General features: G+C 42.1%; 1 protein-coding gene across 2 annotated transcripts in view; it reads left to right on the top strand.

Moving 5' to 3' along the window:
* Positions 1-24,317, top strand: part of LOC126284648 (CARD- and ANK-domain containing inflammasome adapter protein-like) — a 67,384-nt gene that overhangs the window by 36,709 nt on the left and 6,358 nt on the right. Inside the window, exon 4 of one of the 2 annotated variants that reach the window (XM_049983735.1) lies at positions 10,254-10,332. In XM_049983735.1, the coding sequence (XP_049839692.1) occupies positions 10,254-10,332 (79 nt within the window). The remainder of the gene's footprint in view (positions 1-10,253; positions 10,333-24,317) is intronic. The other variant, XM_049983734.1, reaches the window with a different exon arrangement.

Genomic DNA, 24,317 nt, shown 5'->3' with positions numbered 1-24,317 from the left:
CTCGGACACCTTATGTGCATGATGGGCATAAGATTACCATTGTTCCAATGTCGCAAATATTTCCGTCATTTATGATTTCGTCTCGAAGGTGGCTGTGTTCTTCCGTACGTAATTCCGTTCCACTTCTGTTTTTGGATACCTATCTACCAGGAATAGTTGGAATAAACGGTGACTGTTGAGAACCTGACTTAAGTTTCATTGTCTCCGATCATTGACCGGTTAACACAGAACTCCTTGGAAGTGCCTTTACTGTTTGTTTCTACGCCTGTTGAAGGTTCGATTTGTTTCAAATTAAAATGATATACGTCCTCTCCGTGCAGAAGTGTTAATGGATATTGGAGGGCGTCATATGAACGGTGGGTCTTTGCAATTCGTTGTAGTCCTTCTCTTATTCGTTTTACAATTACGTCGCGGCTTGTGGTTTCATTGTCCAAAACTGCAATCTAAAGTGCGCTAAGTCGACGTTCGTGCTGTAGATGTGGTCTTTCTTCGGTTCGAATTATGAGTTTATAGTCATCAGAAATCATTCTGTCTAGTGCTGTCTTAAATACGTAAGTAAGTTGATTCTATTCGTGTAAGATCCTCTACACCTCTCGAACTACTTCTTGTCTCAGTCCACTAATAGCTGTTCATTGTTGCTCAATTTCTGTTTCTTATTTTGCGATGAAATGCACTTGCAATAATTCTTGATCTTTGTTGGGTAGCGGTAGTAACGATCCTGTGCTGTGATAGATTTGCCCTTGAATGGCGAAAACGTTTTCAATTTCATCTCTCTTAGTGTTGATGAGACTGTAAGTCATTTGGAAGCAGGCGTTGTAGAGATTTGTATTTTGAAAAAAGTGTTTGGCTCTACAATTTTCCTGCTCGAGTGGTGCTAATTGAGTTTTCCATCAATGAAGAGACTGTTGTTGTTTCTCTACTGATCTTTTTCGCTTTGCAAAACTGGCAGATGTAATCCATTTTGTGTTTGTTATATTCTTTCGTTGGATCGTTGTGGAAAGCTTCATTTGCTAGGTTGTACTGTTTACTTGTCCTCTACCGCGCTTCTCGTAGCGTGATATTTTCATGGCTGTCAGGAGTTTGCAGTCTTTTATTATAAGATTGTGTCTCAATTCTTGATTCTTCAGTCCTTCCCTCTCGTTGTTATTCCCTTTCTCTGCTTCTTGCGGCGCTCATTCTCGTTCGCCGGGAACTTAAAACGTGCTTTCTGTTTCTCCCATTTTGCTTCAGAACTGTCAAAATCTCCTTCTCTTTTACGCTTCCGCGTTGTCTAAAATAAATCAAATCAACTTTTTACAAATAAATTCACTAAGTAGATATTACACACTTTTCATTCTTTATCTTCGATTTATAGTCAGTCACTTTGAACACTCACACTTCTCTATCTGTTTTCATTCACTCACTGCACTACTTTTTCGTTTCCTGCTTTCGTCACTGGTAAGGAACTGACGTTAGAATCCCCGCCGGAATCTTTCCGAATGTTACAGACTACTCCCGAAATTACAGAATATCCTGGATCATTGTGGAATATTTCGGACATATTGGAATGTTATGGAGTTCTTCTGAATATTCTAGAATGTCTGGGACGTTCTCGAATACTCTCGAATTTTCAGGAATGTTGAAAAGCACGCCCTTCAGGTGAAAACGGGAACCTTGTTCATGGATGGGAGGTAGAGGGCTGCCATACCATATAACTGCCTTGATCGTACCGGGTCTCGTTTCTGAATTTTAGCGGCACGCACATTGTACTCCTACTTTTATAATATATATAGATTATACATGCAATTGCAAGCCCAAGACGTGGATTCTATTTCCTATATGCGCCCAGAGGCATTTCACTCTCATTTGGTAATCACACAAACACGAGAAAATATTGAACTGGCAATCGTAACATCTGTAACTGCAAAACTCTTCTGGATGATGAACAAACTGCGTATTCAGACTGGAGTGGGAGATGAATATGAAAATCGTTGGCATTACTACACAATACCAACAAAAAGTATGTAACGAGTAATGTACCCCAGCTCATTACATGGGACTAATGCACTACAGTGGAGAAAAAACAATTACAAGCTCTTTAACCCAAACTCAGAGAGTTGAGTGAAAATGAACAGCTGTTCGGTGATGCACTCACTTTATTTTCTGGTGATTGTTGACAAACTCACAGCCACAGATGAACCGAAAGCATTTCCAAAATCGTCGGTTGTATAGGGACACGTACAGAAATTGTGTTTGGAGTTTACAACTGTTATTACAGCCACTGAACGTTTTGAATAAACTTTCGAATGTTGGGACTGGGAAATGGCAATGGATACATCCACATAATTTGTTACATTTTCGATGATCTTCTGCAGTGTCGGAGCAGAGAGAGACGAATCGACTTACAAAGATTTTTCAGAACTCGCAAATAATTGCAAATAACAACAGCGGCTCAGCAAACGTGCTATTTTAGCAGCCAAAAACTTCAATGACAGTGACATCTGCTTCAAAATTGGAAACTAAATACCGCGCGAAGTGACGGTGCATCTGTTTATTGTTAATGTAGTTAATCAAGACGAAGCTCTCTGGTAAAGAACCGGATTCTCGAATTTACTAGGTATGTGAAGCCCGCCACCACAAGTTCTAACGCTGAAAATTAGCGTGCCTATAATCTCTTCGTGCCTCAGTGATACAGATAGCCGTACCGTAGGAGCAACCACAACGGTGGAGTATCCGTTGAGAGGCCAGACAAAGGCATGTCTTTTCAGTAGTTGGAGGGGCCACAGTCTGGATGATTGACTGAACTGGGCTTGTAACACTAACCAAAACGGCCTTGTTGTGCTGGTATTGCGAACAGCTGAAAGCAAGGGAAAACTACGGCCGTAATTTTTCCCGAGGGCATGCAGCTTTACTGTATGGATAAATGATGATGGCGTCCTCCTGGGTAAAATATTCCGGAGGTAAAATAGTCCCCCATTCGAATCTCCGGGTAGGAACTACTGAGGAGGACATCGTTATCCCGCGGTTCTAGGCGCGCAGTCCGGAACCGTGCGACTGCTACGGTCGCAGGTTCGAATCCTGCCTCGGGCATGGATGTGTGTGATGTCCTTAGGTTAGTTAGGTTTAAGTAGTTCTAAGTTCTAGGTGACTAATGACCACAGCAGTTGAGTCCCATAGTGCTCAGAGCCATTTGAACCATTTTGAACATCGTTATCAGCAGAAAGAAAACTGGCGTTCTAGGGATCGGAGCGTGGAATGTCAGATCCATTAATCGGGCAGGTAGGTTAGAAAATTTAAAAAGGGAAATGGATAGGTTAAAGTTAGATATAGTGGGAATTAGTGAAGTTCGGTGGCAGGAGGAACAAGACTTTTGGTCATGTGAATACAAGGTTAAAACTACAAATTCAAATAGAGGTAATGCAGGAGTAGGTTTAATAATGAATAAAACAATAGGAATGCGGGTAAACTACCACAAACAGCACAGAAGAACACATTGTTGTGACCAAGATAGACACGAAGCCCACGCCTACGACAGTAGTACAAGTCTATGTGGCAACTAGCTCTGCAGATGACGAAGAAATTGAATAAATGTATGATGAGATAAAAGAAATTATTCAGATAGTGAAGGGAGACGAAAATTTAATAGTCGTTGGTGACTGGAATTCGATAGCAGGAAAAGGAAGAGAAGGAAATGTAGTAGGTGAATATGGATTGAGGGTAAGAAACGAAAGAGGAAGCCGCCTGGTGGAATTTTGCACAGAGCATAACTTAATCAGAGCTAACACTTGGTTCAAGAATCATAAAGGAAGATTGTATACATGGAAGATGCCTGGAGATACGGACAGGTTTCAGATAGATTACATAATGGTAAAACAGAGATTTAGGAACCAGGTTTTAAATTGTAAGACATTTCCAGGGGCAGATGTGGACTCTGATCAAAATCTATTGGTTATGAACTGTAGATTAAAACTGAAGAAACTGCAAAAAGGTGAGAATTTAAGGAGATAGCACCTGGATAAACTGACTACACCAGAGGTTGTACAGAGTTTCAGGGAGAGCATAAGGGAACAATTGACAAGAATGGGGGAAAGAAATACAGTAGAACAAGAATGGGTAGCTTTGAGGGATGGAGTAGTGAAGGCAGCAGAGGATAAAGTAGGTAAAAGGACGAGGGCTGCTAGAAATCCTTGGGTAACAGAAGAAATATTGAATTTAATTGATGAAAGGAGAAAATACAAAAATGTAGTAAATGAAGCAGGCAAAAAGGAATTGAAACGTTTCAAAAATGTGATCGACAGGAAGTGCAAAGTGGCTAAGCAGGCATGGCTGCAGGAAAAATGCAAGGATATAGAGGCTTATCTCATTAGGGGTAAGATAGATACTGCCTACAGGAAAATTTATAAAAAGGTTGAAAAGACTCGGAGCACTATGGGACTTAACATCTATGGTCATCAGTCTCCTAGAACTTAGAACTACATAAACGTAACTAATGTAAGGACATCACACAACACCTAGCCATCACGAGGCAGAGAAAATCCCTGACCGCGCCGGGAATAGAACCCGGGAACCATGGCGTGGGAAGCGAGAACGCTACCGCACGACCACGAGATGCGGGCAGGAGAATGAAAGAGAACTTTGGAGAAAAGAGAACCACCAGATGGTAACCCAGTTCTAAGAAAAGAAGGGAAAGCAGAAAGGTGGAAGGAGTATTCAGAGATTCTATACAAGGGCGATGAACTTGAGGGCAATGTTATAGAAATGGAAGAAGATGTAGATGAAATGGGAGATATGATATTGCGAGAAGAGTTTGATAGAGCACTGAAAGACCTAAGTCGAAACAAGGCCCAGGAGTAGAAAACATTCGAATAGAACTACTGACAACCTTAGGAGGGTCAGTTCTGACAAAACTCTTGGTTGTTTGGTTGTTTTGGGGAAGGAGACCAAACAGCGAGGTAATCGGTCTAATCGGATTAGGGAAGGAAGTCGGCCGTGCCCTTTCAAAGGAACCATCCCGGCATTTGCCTGGAGTGATTTAGGGAAATCACGGAAAACCTAAATCAGGATGGCCCGACGCGGGATTGAACCGTCGTCCTCCCGAATGCTAGTCCAGTGTCTAACCATTGCGCCACCTCGCTCGGTCGACAAAACTCTACCACCTGGTGAGCGAAATGTATGAGACAGGCGAAATACTCTTATACTTTAAGAAGAATATAATAATTCCAATCCCAAAGAAAGCAGGCGTTGACAGATGTGAAAATTACCGAATTACCAGTTTAATAAGTCACGGCTGCAAAATACTAACGCGAATTCTTTACAGACGAATGGAAAAACTGGTGGAAGCAGACCTCGGGGAAAATCAGTTTCGATTCCGTCAAAATAGGAGAACATGTGAGGCAATACTGATTCTACGACTTATTTTAGAATCTCGATTAAGAAACCTACGTTTATAGAATCTGTAGACTTAGAGACAGCTTTTGACAATGTTGACTGGAATACTCTCTTTCAAATTCTAATGGTGGCAGGGGTAAAATACAGGGAGCGAAAGGCTATTTACAATTTATACAGAAACCAGATGGCAGTTATAAGAGTCGAGGGACAAGAAAGAGCATCAGTGGTTGTGAAGGGAGTAAGGCATGGTTGTAGCTTCTCCCAGATGTCATTGAATCTGTATATTGAGCAAGGAGTAAAGGAAGCAAAACAAAAATTCGGAGTAGGTATTAAAATTCATGGAGAAGAAATAAAAACTTTAAGGTTCGCCGATTACATTGTACTTCTGTCAGAGATAGCAAAGGACTTGGAAGAGCAGTTGAAAGGAGGATATAAGACGAACACCAACAAAAGCAAAACGAGGATAATTGAATGTATTCGAATTAAGTCGGGTGATGCTGAGGGAATTAGATTAGGAAATGTGACACTTAGAGTAGAAACGAGTTTTGCTATTCGAGGAGCAAAATAACTGATGATGGTCGAAGTAGAGAGGATATAAAATGTAGCCTGGCAATGGCGAGGAAAGCGTTTCTGAAGAAGAGAAATTTGTTAACATCAAGTATAGATTTAAGTGTCAGGAAGTCGTTTCTAAAAGTATTTGTATGGAGTGTAGCCATGTATGGAAGTGACACGTGGACGATAAATAGTTTGGACAAGAAGAGAGTAGAAGCTTTCGAAATGTGGTGTTACAGAAGAAGGCTGAAGATTAGGTGGGTAGATCATATAACTAATGAGGAGGTACTGAATAGTATGGGGGAGGAGTTTGTGGCACAACTTGACTAGAAGAAGGGATCGGTTGGTAGGACATGGTCTGAGGCATCAAGGGATCATCAATTTAGTATTGGAGGGCAGCGTGGAGGGTAAAGATCGTAGAGGGAGAACAAGAGTTGAATACACTAAGCAGATTCAGAAGGATGTAGGCTGTAGTAGGTACTGGGAGATGAAGAAGCTTGCACAGGATAGAGTAGCATGGGGAGCTGCATCAAACCATTCTGAGGACTTAAGACCACAACAACAACAACAACATTTAAAGGAGAAGATTTACTGTTGCCACATGTCCCATTGATTTCAACAGATATGCCTCTCAAATTCAAACGCATGCTATTTGTGACTCGCAGTTATATTTGCTACAAGAACGCCGACTAAATTGGACAAATCCATCCTTCTCTCATGGGCATCTGTATGTCGCCTTCTTGTGTATCGAAAACTTCATGATTTATTCGAGTATGCACTAGATGGAATAAAACAAGAAACGAAACTGGGAAATAAATCTTCCTTTTTCAATGGCATTAAAATGTAGGCTTCGGACTCGACGTAACTAGAAAATCGAATCTGGATTAGTTGCTGCAAAAAACTATTTTTTTGGTGGATCCATGTCCAGCAGTATATAAGACAACAACACAGTTCTAAGAAGGTATATGTTTCTGTTCACAATCAGACATATGATAAGAGCATTCAATAAATAAATACTATTAACTATATGCGTACATGTGTACAAAGACATACATAAAACGAAATATTTGACACTAAAAATATGTCAACAAATTTATGTGTGCCTGCAAGCAAATTTTCGAAAGGAAACATTTAGCCGATAAGCAAGGCATAAAAAGTAATACGTATATGTCTGTTAACAATGAAAAGTATGAAAAAGCCTTTAACTCTGTAACATTGTAAAATATGTGTTGTGTACATAGTTCCGCGTAGTCAGCGCGTACTTTCCCACTAGAGCGCGCCCCGCTAACACAACAGCGCAGGCGCAGGGCTCGTCCGTCTCCGCACTACGAGATGGCGTTGTCTTAGAGATGGACCAAATTCTGCTTCCGCCGATCCGCGTATTAATATGTAACGCAGCCAATGCGATTGTTGCTAACGTCGAATCTTTTCTCCTCGCGGATCACACTTGCGCAGTGATACCTGAACGCGCGAGGTATTATGACGAGTGTAAAGACCTCCGAGTGGTCAGTCTGCTTTGGCCTGCACCAGTCTGCATTGGTCTGCACCAGTCTGCATTGGTCTGCACCAGTCTGCATTAGTCTGCATTAAAGTTTGAGTCTGCGCCTAATAAGGTTATCATATTCCTGTACATAGCCATGACACTTTGTCAAGTAACAGAGATATATGAGAATAAGATTAACGTAACAAGACCAAAGAAACTTCAAATTTTCAATTGTAAATAGCTTCCAGAATCAAGTTAAGTAAGGTTTATGATTCTTACTATTTTAATAAATGTGTGTGAAAATTAATCAAGTTCTGTTTAAAGTTGGACATCATCAATCTGCTACTTTAAGCGTGCAAGTGGCATTTCTATCGTCTGAACTAACGGCAGAAGATAAACACGCCACGATAAGACCACGAGACATATTGCTGACACTCGCCTACTTTGTTAGAGCGACAAGTCAAATAATCTGATGGTGTGTGTAACGAAGGTCTTACTGTACGCACACCACATTATGTATGTAGATACTGTATGTCCAACACCTAACTAAAAACATTTAGCATTTATACCATAAAAATAATTACCGTTTGCGGATATTCTTATGGCTCCTTTCTAAATATGTGCTCCTGTCTGCGTTGGGCACCCATCAGTAACATTCCTCATGTGTTTGTAAAGCTTCCAGATAAGTTATGAGTGCCCCTGACTTATTCCTACTCCCTTCTGTTCCGCAAGCTTTATTTTGTCCCTTTACATTATAAAACACTTTCCGTTTATCTACAAAAGCTTCTTATACTTACAAATTCTTTTCCGTACATTTCTCTCTAAATTATTTTAAATCAGATTTTTCTCCTGCGATTCCATAATTTTTTACTGAACCCTAATTCATTTTCTGAGAGCGTGGCGTCAACTGCTTGAAGACAGTGGAGATTATTATTTTATGATGCATTCATATCTAGGTTAAGGGCCTGGTAATTTTCGCGAATGAAGATAATTTATTTTTCACATTATATGTTTCAGGCTTCGTTGTTTCCCATATTATTTGCAGGCACTTCACACTTCAGTTTCAAAAAGAAACCCAGAACGACTGGTGTTAGTGGATAAAAAGTAATTGCAGGAAATAAATAGTAACTTAACCACTCATTTAAAGGATCAGCTTGAGCATCTACTGTGGACATCTTAAATACTGAGTGTGAACTGGAACTAAGATTTTCTTTAATGACAGTTCGAGGTTGTTACTGAAAACTTGTGTCAATGGAATAACTTACTTTTCAGTACCATTTCCAATGCTGTGGTAGCGAAGCATCAGCTAGAAAACGTTAGCACATATGTTAGTAGAAGGAAACACCTATTCTCTAGGGTTGGCTCTGACGTATCGTCCTAGTCGTGGTTGGGTGTTGTCATGTTGGACTATGGCAGCATGTTTGAGAATGAGAAGTCTGACTAAGCTTGTCATTTCTAGTTAGTGATGCCCAGTCATGCTCCCCAGACTTCAGTAGCAGATCACTGATCCACTGTGCGGACCAGTTTTGTCATAGCAGCATGCAATGCTTGCCGTTAATGGCAGTATGAAACAGATTCTAGTCTTAAAATACCGTGGGTTTCTTAAATAAAAACATAAGTCAAGTGGACAGCTTATTGAATAAAGTATTACTATCTTGTCGTCATATTAGTATTGTGCTAGATTTCCAATTCGAATGGCTTCCTGAACAGGTAAGTGTAGAAAAAAATTAAAGATCTGATGTCTCCACCGCTTCTATGGTTTGTTGTAGAAATTAAATGTGCTGAAGGAAATAGGGGTTTTTAAATTGGGGTTATTTCCGAATTACAGCTATTCACCTGTGTCATCATTGTGGCACATTGGTGTAATTAACATACTATATACAAAATTTATCAATTGCTACTTGATACTGACCTGCATGTGTCTCATAGAAGTATACAGGGGGGCTCAGGAGGAAATATACAAGCTTGAGGGGTGATAGTATTGGTGATTCTGGACAAGAAGCTCCGAATTAACGTACGCTCTTTTCTTAAGCATATCCAATATACAGATGTCTGAGAATCACAGATGGCAGTCTCATGTTCTTCTTCACCAGCACTCTCATACGAATAGAAGCAAGGTGTCATGGGGATACGTAGTGATGTCATTATTGATCACTTCAATGCACACACCACTTGCACACGGAATGGCGACGAGATATGGTTACCCTGTGTCTCAGTGCTATAGTGGTGACACCAGTGTACTGCAATGTTGTTATGCGTGCAGCCAAAATCGTGCAGCTCAGTGTAATTAAAAGGCAATGTCGTCACGTATGTGGAGTACATTGACATGACCTTCGCCTACAGGTAATGAAATGAGAATTCCACTGTTCACGAATACGAGTGATGATCTTACTCCGTTAGATTACAGTTTGTTGGTTTCAGAACGAAGTCTATACGTGCCGAGCGGGCACAAAGGAGAAATGCCTCGCTCGTATTTTACATGCATGTGCTCAAGTAAAGGACTGCACGAATGAACTCAAAGCAGCTGTCTACAAGGGCTGAAAAATGCGTTGGAGTTGATGGTGGACTTTCTGAACGTCTTTTTGTGAGAAAATGTGCATGATTAAACAAAACATTAAATCACAATGTTTCATTTACTATCCCTTGCAGTTTGTCCTGTTGTCATTATTTGCATTAGTTTCTTCGGAAATTATTAAGAATATGTTCATATGACTGTTAAGAATATATTCATATGATGTTCTTTGTTCAGAATGACTGATACTATTACCCGCAAAGCATGTATCTTTCCTCCTGAGTCACCCTGTAGATGGTACTGCGTCAGGGCAAAGGGCTGCTCAATGACTCCATGTTTCAGATTCTTCTACAGTGGAACGAGGTCAGGAGGTCAACGAGACCACAGCTGTGCTCCTACAGACGCCGTCAGAAATTATGTAAGTGCGAGATAAGCCATTCGTCTGTGTTGCCTGGTTCTACGTGTGAATATATCCAAGGCAACAATGTTTGCTACTTTCCATAGATGTTTCTGTGCTGTAAGGCATACCATTCTTGATGGCCGTTTTCCGATTACTCATGATGCTTTCATTGACTTCTAATAACTGGTTCACTGAGTCCCTAAATTGAACTCTGCTTCCTAGCAGAGAACGTAGCTAGCACATGCCTCGGAAGAGCCAAATTTTTTGTAGCTCCATAAACTGTTATGACCTTATTTCCAGTCATTAATTCTGTTAAATTCCACGAGAGCAAGAAGCAGTTATTTAGCTGTTGGCTTCAATACCTGAAAGAGAAGTATACTTAACGTGAATATAGCACGAGCCGTTATAGTCACGGACACAATGATATGCTGCTGAGAACAAAGAGAGAAACACTGAAGTTTGTTGTTGGCAGACACGGAAAGCGTCAGTGCAGGCTCCTTTGTGTGTACTAGTCAGATCACTGTAATCTTCTTACGCAGTATAGGTGTGATTGTTGTCTGTTGTCTCTGCTGGTGCTGACAATTGAGACGCCATGCTGTGTCAAGGGAAGAAGAGCAGGCTGAGCACCAGGAACTCTGTAGTATGCCATAACATGGTTCAATGAAGGCGGCTACATGTTTGAAGTCGCTGTTGGCCTGCTGTAAATTCGATCCTGGGGATATCTTAGATGTAGTGACGCTTGTAATAGTACTTAAATTACGTAACCATTATGGTACGTCACCTGATCCTCTCGATACCAGTAATATTCTACTGTATTTCTGTGAACTATTTAACATATTTCTGAGACAACATTCAGATTTGATTTCATTTGTGATACATCGATACGTTTATATTGCAATGATATTATTCCTATGTGTATTCTTTCTTTTGTCACTATGATCTTTGACGTACTTGTAACACTGATTTTGGGCGCGTAAGCGATTATTAGTTAGTTGTTAACTAGTTAGAGAGTCGGACCTTGAGTAAGTCAAGTCGTCGACGTCATGTTGGAAAGATGCATTTTGTAGTTGGCTTATAAAACGTGAGGAAGATGTTTTCAAGTATGTTTTGTATTGTGAAGTGATGTTTGTGTGTCACGTGATAGAAGCAATTAAAACGAAGTGTAACTTAATTTCGGAGTGCTGATTTATTTTTTACATCACCATTGTTCAGCAAAAGTGTAATCTTCAAGAATGGTTTGTGAAACGCATCTACATAACTCTTGAATATAGCAGAATAAAACCTAGACCCCTTTGCATCCGAGCTTGGAATCATAACCACCTAGATTTTCAACGACTGAGCCATGATTTTACGACGAGACCAGTGTGGGAAACACAAAAAGATGAGTGCTTAGGTTTTTGATTATTACATGAAATGACTTTATTAACTGTGCTCTAATGACACCTGCCACATAATATGACTGTTGTTGCCCGAAATTGAAGTATTTAGCAGCATGAGCGACACCACAATCGTTATTAAATGCTGACCTTTGTTGTGGTAGGGTCGTTAGAAGCTGACACTGAGAGTAATCGCTATGGTATGTTGCGGATTTATCTTTCATAAAGACACACCTAGAATTTCGATTGCAAAACTCGTTTATCTTCCTCGAGAAGTAGAGGGGAATAGCGTACAACTTTTAAGGACTAGTCCCCAAAATGAAGGGCACATTTCCCAATCAGAGCAACTCTGGAAGAGATGCAGCAAAGAAAATGGGATAAGAGCGTGTACAGGCGGATGTAGCGACTTACTCTCTGTACACACTGTGACCACCACACAAGACAGCAAACCGGTCCTCACAACACGACAGCAGATTCAGGCAGTTGCACTCTAGGGTCGGTCTTTACTCTAAATGTTCTTCCCATTCCTTTTCAATTGTTTCTCAGGATATGTGCAATACCTTAGTGCACTAACTTCTACACTGAAGAGACAAAGATAGTGCTACATCTGCCTAAAATAATGCAGGGCCCCCGCGAGCTCGCAGAAGCGCCTCAAAATTAATGTCTCAAATAATGCTGGATGGAACTGACACCATGAATACTGCAGGGCTGTCCATAAATCCGGAAGTCGTTTCTGAAAGTATTTGCATAGAGTGTAGCCATGTATGGAAGTGAAACATGTACGGTAAATAGTTTGGACAGGAAGAGAATAGAAGCTTTTGGAATGTGGTGCTACAGAAGAATGGCGAAGATTAGATGGATAGATCACATAACTAATTAGGAAGTATTGAATATGATAGGGGAGAAGGTGAGTTTGTGGCACAACTTGACTAGAAGAAGGGATCGGTTGGTAGGGCATGTTCTGAGGCATCAAGGGATCGTCAATTTAGTACTGGACGGTAGCGTGCAGGGTAAAAATCGTAGAGGGAGACTAAGAGATGAATACACTAAGCAGATTCAGAAGAATGTAGGTTGCAGTAGGGACTGGGAGATGAAGCAGCTTGCTCGGTATAGAGTAGCATGGAGAGCACCACAACAACGACAACAACAACAACTTGTGTGCGGTCGACCCATGAGTGCGACTGCCCGGCGCCTCCCCGTCCACGCCGCCCACCACAGACCACGGCCGCCCCCGCGTCGCAGCCGCCCCTGCATCGCAGCTGCCTGCTCCACACTCTTTCTTGACGATGCTGCCGTCTGCCTCCTGCATTGAGTTACATCACTACAAGGCCGTGTTCACCACATGTATAGCACGACTTATAGCAGCGTTAATGAAGTACAACGGTAAAATATAGAATGTCGCTTTAGCGAATTATTTTAGTAAAGGAGATCTTATAGCGGCCTGGATATATCGCTCCTCCTGTAAATGTTGACAATAGACTGGCACGGATATAAGTGATTCTCTACATCCTTCTCCGGGTTCATAGTGAGAATTACTTTCACATCGAGACACAAATACATTACTAAGTGCACCTATACTGCAAAGATCCTATAAAACTTAATTCTTCCCCAGAGATAGTGAACTTATTTGTATGCTGGAGGCAATTTCTGTTTTCAGTGATGGTTCTCTATCTTCCAAACTAATTCTAGACGGAAAGAATCTGGGAATGAGTTTTGATGCATTGCAGAAGCAGAAAGCCTTGATAATATACCGGGTGATCAAAAAGTCAGTATAAATTTGAAAACTGAATAAATCACGGAATTGACACACACATGCTTGGAATGGCGTGGGGTCTTATTAGAACCAAAAAATTACAAAATTTTAAAAAATCTCCTACAGATGGTACTTCATCTGATGAGAATAGCAATAATTACAATAACAAAGTAAGAAAAAGCAAAGATGATGTCCTTTACAGGAAACGCTCAATATGTCCACCATCATTCCTCAACAGTAGCTGTAGTCGATGAATCATGTTGTGAACAGCACTGTAAAGCATGTCCGGAGTTATGGTGTAGCATTGGCGTTTGGTGTTGTCTTTCGGCATCCATAGAAATGTCGGTCGATCACGATACACTTGCTACTTCAGGTAACCCCAAAGCCAATAATCACACGGACTGAGATCTGGGGACCTGGGAGGCCAAGCATGACGAAAGTGGCGGCTGAGCACACGATCATCACCAAACGACGCGTGCAAGAGATCTTTCACTCGTCTAGCAATATGGCGTTGAGTGCCATCTTGCATAAACATCGTACGTTCCTGTAGGTGTTTATCAGCCAGGCTGGAGATGATGAAATTCTGTAACATATGGGCGTACCTCTAACCTGTCACGGTAGCAGTTACAAAACCAGAATCACGCATTTCCTCGAAGAAAAAAGGTCCAATAACGGTAGATGTGGTAAATCCAACCCATACCGTGACTTTCTCGTCGTGCAGTGGAGTTTCCACGACAGTTCTAGGATTTTCGGTAGCCCAAATTTTGCAGTTGTGGACGTCGACAGACCCTTGGAGCGTGGAATGAGCTTCGTCGTTCCACAACAAGTTACTCAACCAATCGTATTCTTCCGCCATCTTTTGAAACGCCCACACGGCAAATGCCCTCCGCTTCACTAAATCGCAAGGTAACAGTTCATGATGCTGATAAATTTTGTTCGGATAGCATCGGAGGATACGCCTCAGTGCCAACCAAACAGTTTTTTTTTTTTTTTTTTTTTTTTTTTTTTTTTTTTTTTTTTTTTTTGGCATCAGTCTGGTGACTGGTTTGACGCGGCCCGCCACGAATTCCTTTCCTGTGCTAACCTCTTCATCTCAGAGTAGCACTTGCAACCTACGTCCTCAATTATTTTCTTGACGTATTCCAATCTCTGTCTTCCTCTACAGTTTTTTCCCTCTACAGCTCCCTCTAGTACCATGGAAGTCATTCCCTCATGTCTTAGCAGATGTCCTATCATACTGTCCCTTCTCCTTATCAGTGTTTTCCACATATTCCTTTCCTCTCCGATTCTGCGTAGAACCTCCTCATTCCTTACCTTATCAATCCACCTAATTTTCAACATTCGTCTATAGCAACACATCTCAAATGCTTCGATTCTCTTCTGTTGTGGTTTTCCCACAGTACATGTTTCACTACCATACAATGCTGTACTCCAGACGTGCATCCTCAGAAATTTATTCCTCAAATAAAGGCCGGTGTTCGATATTAGTAGACTTCTCTTGGCCAGAAATGCGAGTCTACTTCTGATGTCCTCCTAGCTCCGTCCGTCATTGGTTATTTTACTGCCTAGGTAGCAGAATTCCTAAACTTCATTGACTTCGTGACCATCAATCCTGATATTAAGTTTCTCGCTGTTCTCATTTCTACTACTTCTCATTACCTTCATCTTTCTCCGATTTACTCTCAAACCATACTGTGTACTCATTAGACCGTCCATTCCGTTCAGCAGATCATTTAATTCTTCTTCACTTTCACTCAGGATATCAATGTCATCAGCGAATCGAATCATTGATATCCTTTCACCTTGTATTTTCATTCCACTCCTGAACCTTTCTTTTATTTCCATCATTGCTTCCTCGATGTACAGATTGAAGAGTAGGGGCAAAAGGCTACAGCCTTGTCTTACACTCCTCTTAATGCGAGCACTTCGTTCTTGATCGTCCACTCTTATTATTCCCTCTTGGTTGTTGTACATATTGTATATGACCCGTCTCTCCCTATAGCTTACCCCTACTTTTTTTCAGAATCTTGAACAGCTTGCACCGTTTTATATTGTCGAACGCTTTTTCTAGGTCGACAAATCCTATGAATGTGTCTTGATTTTTCTTTAGCCTTGCTTCCATTATTAGCCGTAACGTCAGAATTGCCTCTCTCGTGCCTTTACTTTTCCTAAAGCCAAACTGATCGTCACCTAGCGCATTCTCAATTTTCTTTTCCATTCTTCTGTATTTAATTCTTGTAAGCAGCTTCGATGCATGAGCTGTTATGGTGATTGTGCGATAATTCTGCTCTCTCCTCTGCATTTAACAGTGGAATTCCCGTTGCACTCTTAATGTTACCACTGTTGCTTTTAATGTCACCAAAGGTTGTTTTGACTTTCCTGTATGCTGAGTCTGTCCTTCCGACAATCATATGTTTTTCGATATCTTCACATTTTTCCTGCAGCCATTTCGTCTTAGCTTCCCTGCACTTCCTATTTATTTCATTCCTCAGCGACTTGTATTTCTGTCTTCCTGATTTTCCCGGAACATGTTTGTACTTCCTCCTTTCATCAATCAACTGAAGTATTTCTTCTGTTACCCATGGTTTCTTCGCAGCTACCTTGTTTGTACCTATGTTTTCCTTCCCAACTTCTGCGATGGCCCTTTTTAGAGATGTTCATTCCTCTTCAACTGTTCTGCCTACTGCGCTATTCCTTATTGCTGTATCTATAGCGTTAGAGAACTTCAAACGTATCTCGTCATTCCTTAGAATTTCCGTATCCCACTTCTTTGCGTATTGATTCTTCCTGACTAATGTCTTGAACTTCGGCCTACTCTTCATCACTATTATATTGTGATCTGAGTCTATATCTGCTCCTGTGTATGACTTACAATCCAGTATCTGATTCCGGAATCTCTGTCTGACCATGATGTAATGTAACTGAAATCTTCCCGTATCTCCCGGCCTTGTCCAAGTATACCTCCTCCACTTGTGATTCTTGAACAGGGTATTCGCTATTACTAGCTGAAACTTGTTGCAGAAGTCAATTAGTCTTTCTCCTCCCCAAACAGTAGTGTATGGAATGCCGGTGCGACGTGCCACTGCACACGAGCGCTGACTTCCCCGTTCATACACAAATCCGCTACAGTCTCCATTTCTTTGTGAACTGTCTCAGCAGCATTACGCCTTGGGCTCGGTCGGCCACTACTGTGTCTATCGTCTAAACAACCCGTGGCTTCGAATTTCAAAATCATTCTCGCCACAGCTGCATTTGTCAACAGACCTTTACCAGTTAGAATCCCCTTCCTATGGGATAGGATCGTAACGCTGAACTAGCACATTCCCCATTCTGATAATACAGCTTCTCTAAAAGCGTCTTTTAAGGTAATGTCAACATACTGCGACTGCTGGCGCATCTGATTCTCTCTCGCATTACAGCTCCTTTTGTACGCGACTGTCATGCACAGTCCTGACGTTTTGCTGTCCAGCGCCATCTGTCGGACATTTAGTGAACTTTGTTCTTTCTTTCCTTGGTTCTAATAAAACCCCATGTCATTCCAAGCATGTGCGTCAATTTTTACCTCTCTGTCTGCATTATTCCGTGGTTTATTAAGTTTTCAAATTTATACTGAGCTTTTGATCACCCGGTACCTATAAATAATTGTGAATCTAAGTCTACAGCGATCATCAAAAGTAAAAGATCAAGGAATAATGAGCAGGAAGCGACAAACCAAATAATATGACAAAGGAGGGTGAGTTGAAGGGCAGAACTTAATCTTGTAGCTAGTATGCATGGAAACTGGGCTTCCTGAGGGGTAAGTCACTGAGCTCTTCTCAAAATCTGTTTTTACGTGAAGGCAAACAGTATACGCACTGGTACGTGAGCAATACAGAAAAAGGCATACATGGGTAAAACATTTCTTTCTAGTAGAAAACAAAACATAAATACTGTCAATTCTACACAACAGATACAATTAAAGCTGTTGTGTAAGAAAATAGAAACAGTTTCGATTAAATATGTATGCACATCGAAGTAGTCGCAAGCAAAATGAGAATAACTACTATTTTCCCAAAAAGGATTGAAGTCCAATAATTCCAGAGAACAGTCTGAATTATACGTAAACATAGACCTTCCAAATTAGTGTCGTGAAATTTCTTCTTTATCCCCAAACTGCCATGGACGTGCAACAGTAAAATGAACAACATAAGCAGTGTTACACGCCAACAATTTCAGCAAAATACAAGTAATTTTAGAGAGAGAACGGCGGTGACTAACTGGAGCTATTAGTGTATAAATAAGCAAATTCTAACATTTAAATAATAGATTTCAGCCGTCAGTCGTCGCTTTGAAATTTATTGGCAGATCAAGATTTCAGCTATAAACTAGCTATTCTCAATGCACTATCATGTTTGATAGATGCACGTAATGCCTGTTGGTCGGGCTCCATCCACGGTTCATTGATCAGTTTTGATCGATGCATGTAATGCCTTTTGGTCGGGCTTCATCCACAGTTCATTGAATTGGCATTACATGCATTGATCAAAAATGATAATGCACTGAGAATGGCTAGTTTCTAGGTGAAACCTAGAACTGCCAAGAAAACTTCAAAGGGGCGTCCGATAGCTGAATTCTATTATTTACAAGTAAATATAACAGTCGCTGCGTGCAAAAGTCTGAATGGAGCGTAACCTGGTGAAGCAAATTTTAACTAAGTAAAGATAGTCATGACTGATCAATAAGACCAGTTAAGTTAAGGCAAGCAAAAACTATTTAAATGAGAGTTGTTAAGTAACACGCCTCTGACCTGGCTCGGTCAGACAGTTTATGGTATTGAAGACTAGAGTACCCTTCAAGTAACGATAGGCGGTTTAAACTGTCAGACAAATCAGGAAGTACATAATTGTTGAGGCTCTAATGGCCACTTGTTTATAAACTGCCTGTTGGTTTCTCTCTCGCGTTCTTCGCCCGACGTATGTCTGATGATTTTTCTGACGATTCACCAGCACAAGTTGCTGGCATTGTCAAAGCTCCACCATCGAGTGCCGGTGATGGACTGGAGGCGAAACCGTGGCCGCACGTTATATGTAATTGCCGCGCCAACGTCCGAGGGCTTCTCCGCGGTTATTTCCGGTGAGATCCTCCACTTGCTACCTGCAATTATCTTTCGCTGCAGTACGGGAATACAGGATCCGTTCGCCATGAGGCTCTCTTCTTTCTTGTAGAAGCTTTTCTGATGTTTATGTACTTCTGTGGTTTCTCTGAACAAGCGGGTGTGACAGCTCTTCTCTACAGCCAGGACTTCCGTGTTGTCAAATTTTATTATGTAGCCTGCCTCAAATGGCGCATGTTCTACCACGGCCGATTTCTCCACCTGCGCCAATCTGCAATGTCGCTTATGTTCTTTGATTATGGTATTGACTGATCGTCCATTGGTTCTATCATAAACTTTTCCGCATCTCCATGCTACGCCGCATACTCCCGACATGGAAAGTCGGTCGCTTTTTCCTTTGCCTATCTGACAGCCGGCCGGAGTGGCCGAGCGCTTCTAGGTGTTTCAGCCCGGAGCTGCGCGACTGGTACGGTCGCAGGTTCGAATCCTTCATGAATGTGTGTGATGTCCTTAGGTTAGTCAGGTTTAAGTACTTTTGAGTTCTAGGGGACTGATGAGCTCAGAAGTTAAGTCCCATAGTGCTCAGAGCCATTTGAACCATTTTTGAACCTATCTGAAACACTGTTTGGTCTTCTTTGTCGGTTTATAAATAGTCTTTACGCCATGTTTGCGCAATATAGGGCCGACTCTGCACTTCACTCTGGAAATGTGTGGTACATGACACTTCGCCGACTGTTTGATTCTGTTACACTTCTAATATAACTTGTGGAGTACCCAGTACTCCTGAGAACAATTTCCAAGTGTTGCATTTCGCGTCTGAGGTGCTGTGGCCATATATCAGTTTACTATTATATTAAACATGCCTCTTTTCTGGCTTGGGTTTTGATACGACAGTTGCTGCACGTATCGGTCTGTGTCTATCGGTTTTTAATACCCGCTGTGTCCCAGGTTTTCACCATTTCTTGTGAGCAGCACATCTAGAAATATTAGTTGTTTGTCATTTCCTAGCGCCATTTATGTTGGCATGGAGGCTGCCTTAGGAAGTCACTGAGCTACTCCTAAGCGCATGAGGTCTGAGGCCAACTACGTAGTAAAATTCGCCCACAGGGAAGTCCTGGCTCTAGAGAGGAGCTACCACACTTGGTTGTTGAGAGAAGCTACAGAAATACACAGAGATGGAAGAGATTCTCAAGGTAAACGGATCCTGGATTCCCGTGCTGCAGTGAACGATCGTTGCAGGTAGCAACGGACCGGAAATGACTGTGGAGAAGCCCCTGGACGTTGGCACGCCACGAGCTCGCCTCCAGTCCACCATCAGCAATAGAGGGTGAAACTTTGACAATTCCAGACACTCTTACTGGCGATACAACAGAGAAATCATCAGACAAACGTCGGACGAAGAACCTGAGATAAAATCCAGCAGGCTGTTTGTCAAATGATGATGTGTCAAGCAAAATTTACTTTCTGCACAAACGACCGTAATAACCCATGGAAGAACATTTACTGCTACATTTAAATGTAAAGCGACAGTAGTACACCAAGGGAGTGTTAGAATATTTCAAGTCACTTTTTTGAGGAACTCGGCCGCCAATATTCAAAGAAAAACAAAGGCAAACACAGTCAACACAAGGTCTTGAATTCTGTTTAAGCAAGGAACAACAGACTTGATAATACAGAACAACCTCATGAAAAGACACATGAGCTTGTTATGCAGTTACCCCGTAGTACTAACCCATGGCGCGCCAAACGTTCAGTCAGCCTGCACACAGTGAATGGCACCCTTTTGTTGTCTCCTGTTGTAGCTGCCAGTGCCTCACCACACCGTGCGCCGTAATATCAGGAAAAGGCAAAATCGCACACAAGACTACAACAGACGGGGAAATGCGATTAGTTTGAGCATAAATTAGGTCGCACGATTGTCACAAGGTGGCCTTAATGGCTGACAACCGTAAACAGCTGTGTTAAAAATATATCTCCAAAATTTCAGCAGTTAAGTCGAGCGTGGGACAACCGAGGACACACTTGCTTTCACGCTCGCCCCCGCTGCCCAAAGCAAACCTGTAAGTCTTAAGCACAGAGTGAGGTTACGGTGAGCTGGCCAAAGATCGAGGAACTCGATTATAAAGTTCGGGAATGCTGACTGTAGTTCCACAGGCAAGGTGTAATCGAAGCCAGATCGCAGGCTGCATCACAACTCAGGAGCAGGCCCAGCTGCAGGGCCACACGTAGACTCCTGCGCTCTGCTGCTGCAGGCGTGAGCGTGACGAGACACGTGTCGCCAGCACAGCCCTCCGTGGCGCGCGCTCCGATCACAACGAAGCCACCTCCAGCAGTCCACGCGCTCTCTAGGTTACTAATACGGCGCCTCTGTCTCTCGTACTGCCATACGGAAAACGAAGCACTGCGAACAGCACTGAAAGGAACCCCTTGAGTGCGAGCTCACAAAAGGTCAATGATGTTTGCAGCATTCGACGTCCTACATATTGCCTACCATGCAAGCAAAATACTGCCTGCTAATGGCGACAGGATGCGGGACTGTGGGTATGCAACGGTGAGCACAGCATGAGTCCGCGGAACGTAGTTGCACTGCTTAGCCGGCGACGGACTCACGGCAGTGCTCGGTGCTAGTGCTGCCGATATCAGCCATGAGAGATTGCAGGGCACTCTCACTTCTGATGCGGTGTAGGGAACACGACCTGCTGCGATTTGACTCCATACATTGTGCAGCACTTTATGGTCTTGTTTGCGTGCTCTAGGGAAAGAAATACGGTAAACTTTGCCTGCGTTCAAAAGAACAGGGTGCCAACTTAAATGACTGCAGTAAAAGCAAGGCGTTGGTGGGCCAACAAAGCGCGTTTTTTCTGGGGAACGATGAGGAGACCCAGATGGCTGCATGCAGCGGTCACATTGTGCAAAACACATTTAGCTTGGCACCAGTGAGGGGGCAGACGTCCAGAGCCGAAAAGCCGCCGACAGCGCATTGTAGGCCTTGTTAGGAGGCAGCTGCCAAAATAAATGCAAACGTTCTGCAAATGTCCGTGGGACAGGGAAACTGGCGCCCAGACATCCAGACTCTGTTTTTGTCAATGCACGCAATGGACGCAACAGGGGAGATAACAAGCTGCTTGTGGAGGGCTGTGCTTTCACCCTGTATTGTGTTGGCAAAAGACATGCCAACACTTAGGAAAGAGGCAGAAAAGCACATTTTTTTCCGTTTTATGCAAATTAACTTTAAAGTCTCTGATTGGTCAAATGGGTTAGCAGTGCAATGACCGTTCTCCAAGCTTAGAATGCCAGGCTCCAGTTCGTGACTGGCTTGTGCGAAATTGGGGAAAGTCAAAAAAGAAAAATGTGCTTTTGGAACCGAGCTGAGGAGGAAACACAGATAAATGAAGAAGAGGCACCTTTGTGCAAGTCTCTTGTACGGGCACTTTGCTGGTAAAGAACTACAGGTCTCTACCTAAGCGGTGAGACTTGTGTCCTTTGTTAGCTTGCGACTTAGAGCCTGTGCCAGTCACCTTCTAAACCGTCAGAGGTACTGCTTATATCATCACGGTCATGATGAGTGATGTGTCCGTGTACTTATTTGTCTTGAGTCGGACGTCTAAACATTTGACGTAGTCTGACATGCACGGTGCTGGCAGACCAGCAAACTGGTCCACCTGCCGACTGGAATCCATCGGGCTTTCAGAGACTCTTAGGGAAGTACCTGCATTCTGAATTAACCAAACGCGAGACTGCGTACTTGCATGTTTCGGGAACGTACATTAAATAACAGATTGCCGCCATCCATGACTTCAGTCGCCGAAAGCATCATGGTGTGCCGCCTTGACCAGTAGGATGGTAAAGTATTCACTGCTGCGACGTAGGGCTATGCTATCTATTTCGCAGCTCACTGTTCTTTCGAACCATATTTTTCCTTTTTTTTCTATGGTAAAATATAGATGCTTGGTGGTGGCGTAGTATGATGCCATAACCTGGATTCACGTGTATGAAGTGAGACAGAGCGAGTAGTGTTCTGGTAAGTGTCGTGTGTCGATCCCCAGCAGATCACTTTGTCCACCATAGAACTCGTTTTAAGAAGGCTTTTGTTAAAAAAATATTTTTCTGTTAGATGTTTCTTTTTAATTTTCTGGTCATGTTTAAGATCAATAAATCGACTGTGAATTAGGCTACAACTTCTTCCGGAGTTCTGAAGAATAGTTCCTTCGCATTTTATGGCAGTCTAGATCAGAAACATAATGAGTAGCTTTTTCAATTGGTGTTCTCTGCGTGGATCTTTTACTTCATTGACAATAATCATCTTTCAAGCAAACCAGTGGCAATGATAAATAAGACAAACCTTGTGTTATAACTACGTCAACAACTGTCGAAGTTAAAATTTCGTCAGAAAGGAACCCAAGGAATTTCGCAGAGTGAGAAAGAAGTGGCAGATGAAATATTAGCGTTTTTGAGTGGAATGTGGTGTCGTGTACGCTCGACTGGGTGTACAACATACATGAGGACTACAATGAACACGATATGTGCTTAACATGTGAGAGTGACACTGAAGCAGATGTCGAGCCGTGTATTTCACCGTCCTTGTGGGACAGGAAGCCACAAACCACGTCTACAGTGAAACGTAGTAAAAGAAAAATGTTTGCTAAACATAACTACGTACATGGAAGATACCCGCAGCATAGTAAAAAGTAAAAAAAAAAAACGATTATGAACAGATGTAGATTAAGCCCACATCAATATGATCGTGTAACGCATAAGAAAAAATACGGATATTCAAGGGGGCACAAGGAGCCGTGTTACAAAAACTTGTGGTTGCGCGTTTCGAGATGCTCCATAAAATTTACAGGATGTGCATAATAGTAACCTACTACGTTATGCACATCAAACTGCGCGCGACATAAATTACAGTGATTTCAAGGGGAGCAGTGGATGGTTTGCATAATTTCAAAGAGTGCTAAAGAATTGTAAGACGTAAGATAACGACATTTCCAACGATGCATCAACTTGACGATGCACAGCAAACTGCGGAATAGGCCCGAAGATTTGTAGACGAGATAAACATACTTATCCCATTGTTAAGTAAAGAATTTGTGCCGTCATCTAGTGGTCGTGCGGTTTCACGGGTTCGATTCCCGGCGGGGTCAGGGATTTTCTCTGCCTCGTGATGGCTGGGTGTTGTGTGATGTCCTTAGGTTAGTTAGGTTTAAGTAGTTCTACGTTCTAGGGGACTGATGACCATAGGAGTTAAGTCCCATAGTGCTCACAGCCATTTTGAAAGAATTTGTTTTCAACACCGACGAATCGGGATTTGAAGGGGAAATGCATATGAGAGGACCACAGAAATTAGAGGCACCAAGAGAGTTGTGTCTAAATCAACTGACATCACTGTCTTAACACAGTCGTTTACGATTTTGCCGACTGTTAATCTGGGTGGTAGATTGCTTGGAAAATTATTTATTATGCTGCCAGAAGTAGGAGGTGCTCTGGCTGCTACGTTTCTTTCTCGTGTGCATCATCTTGCAGGGGAAGTAGGGAATATTCAGTCCACAGTAAGCAAGAGTGGGAAAATGGGAGTAAGCAAATTTAAATTTGGTATGAGCAGTTCTTTTGGCCAATAACTGGTAAAAATAACTTGCTTTTACTTGAGGTCAGAACCTACCGCGGAATAAAAATTATGTGCATGCATCATACATGTTTTGGAATGTTTGTTAAGAAGCTATGTGAGTTTTAAATAATTTTTTCTTTATCTGGCTTTTTTGGGTAGTTCTGTGTGTAGTGAACA

The sequence above is a fragment of the Schistocerca gregaria genome, chromosome 8 (assembly GCF_023897955.1).
Source record: "Schistocerca gregaria isolate iqSchGreg1 chromosome 8, iqSchGreg1.2, whole genome shotgun sequence".
Classification (NCBI taxonomy): domain Eukaryota; kingdom Metazoa; phylum Arthropoda; class Insecta; order Orthoptera; family Acrididae; genus Schistocerca; species Schistocerca gregaria.
The sequence above is the reverse complement of the archived record's forward strand: the minus strand, read 5'-3'. Positions and strand labels throughout refer to the sequence as shown.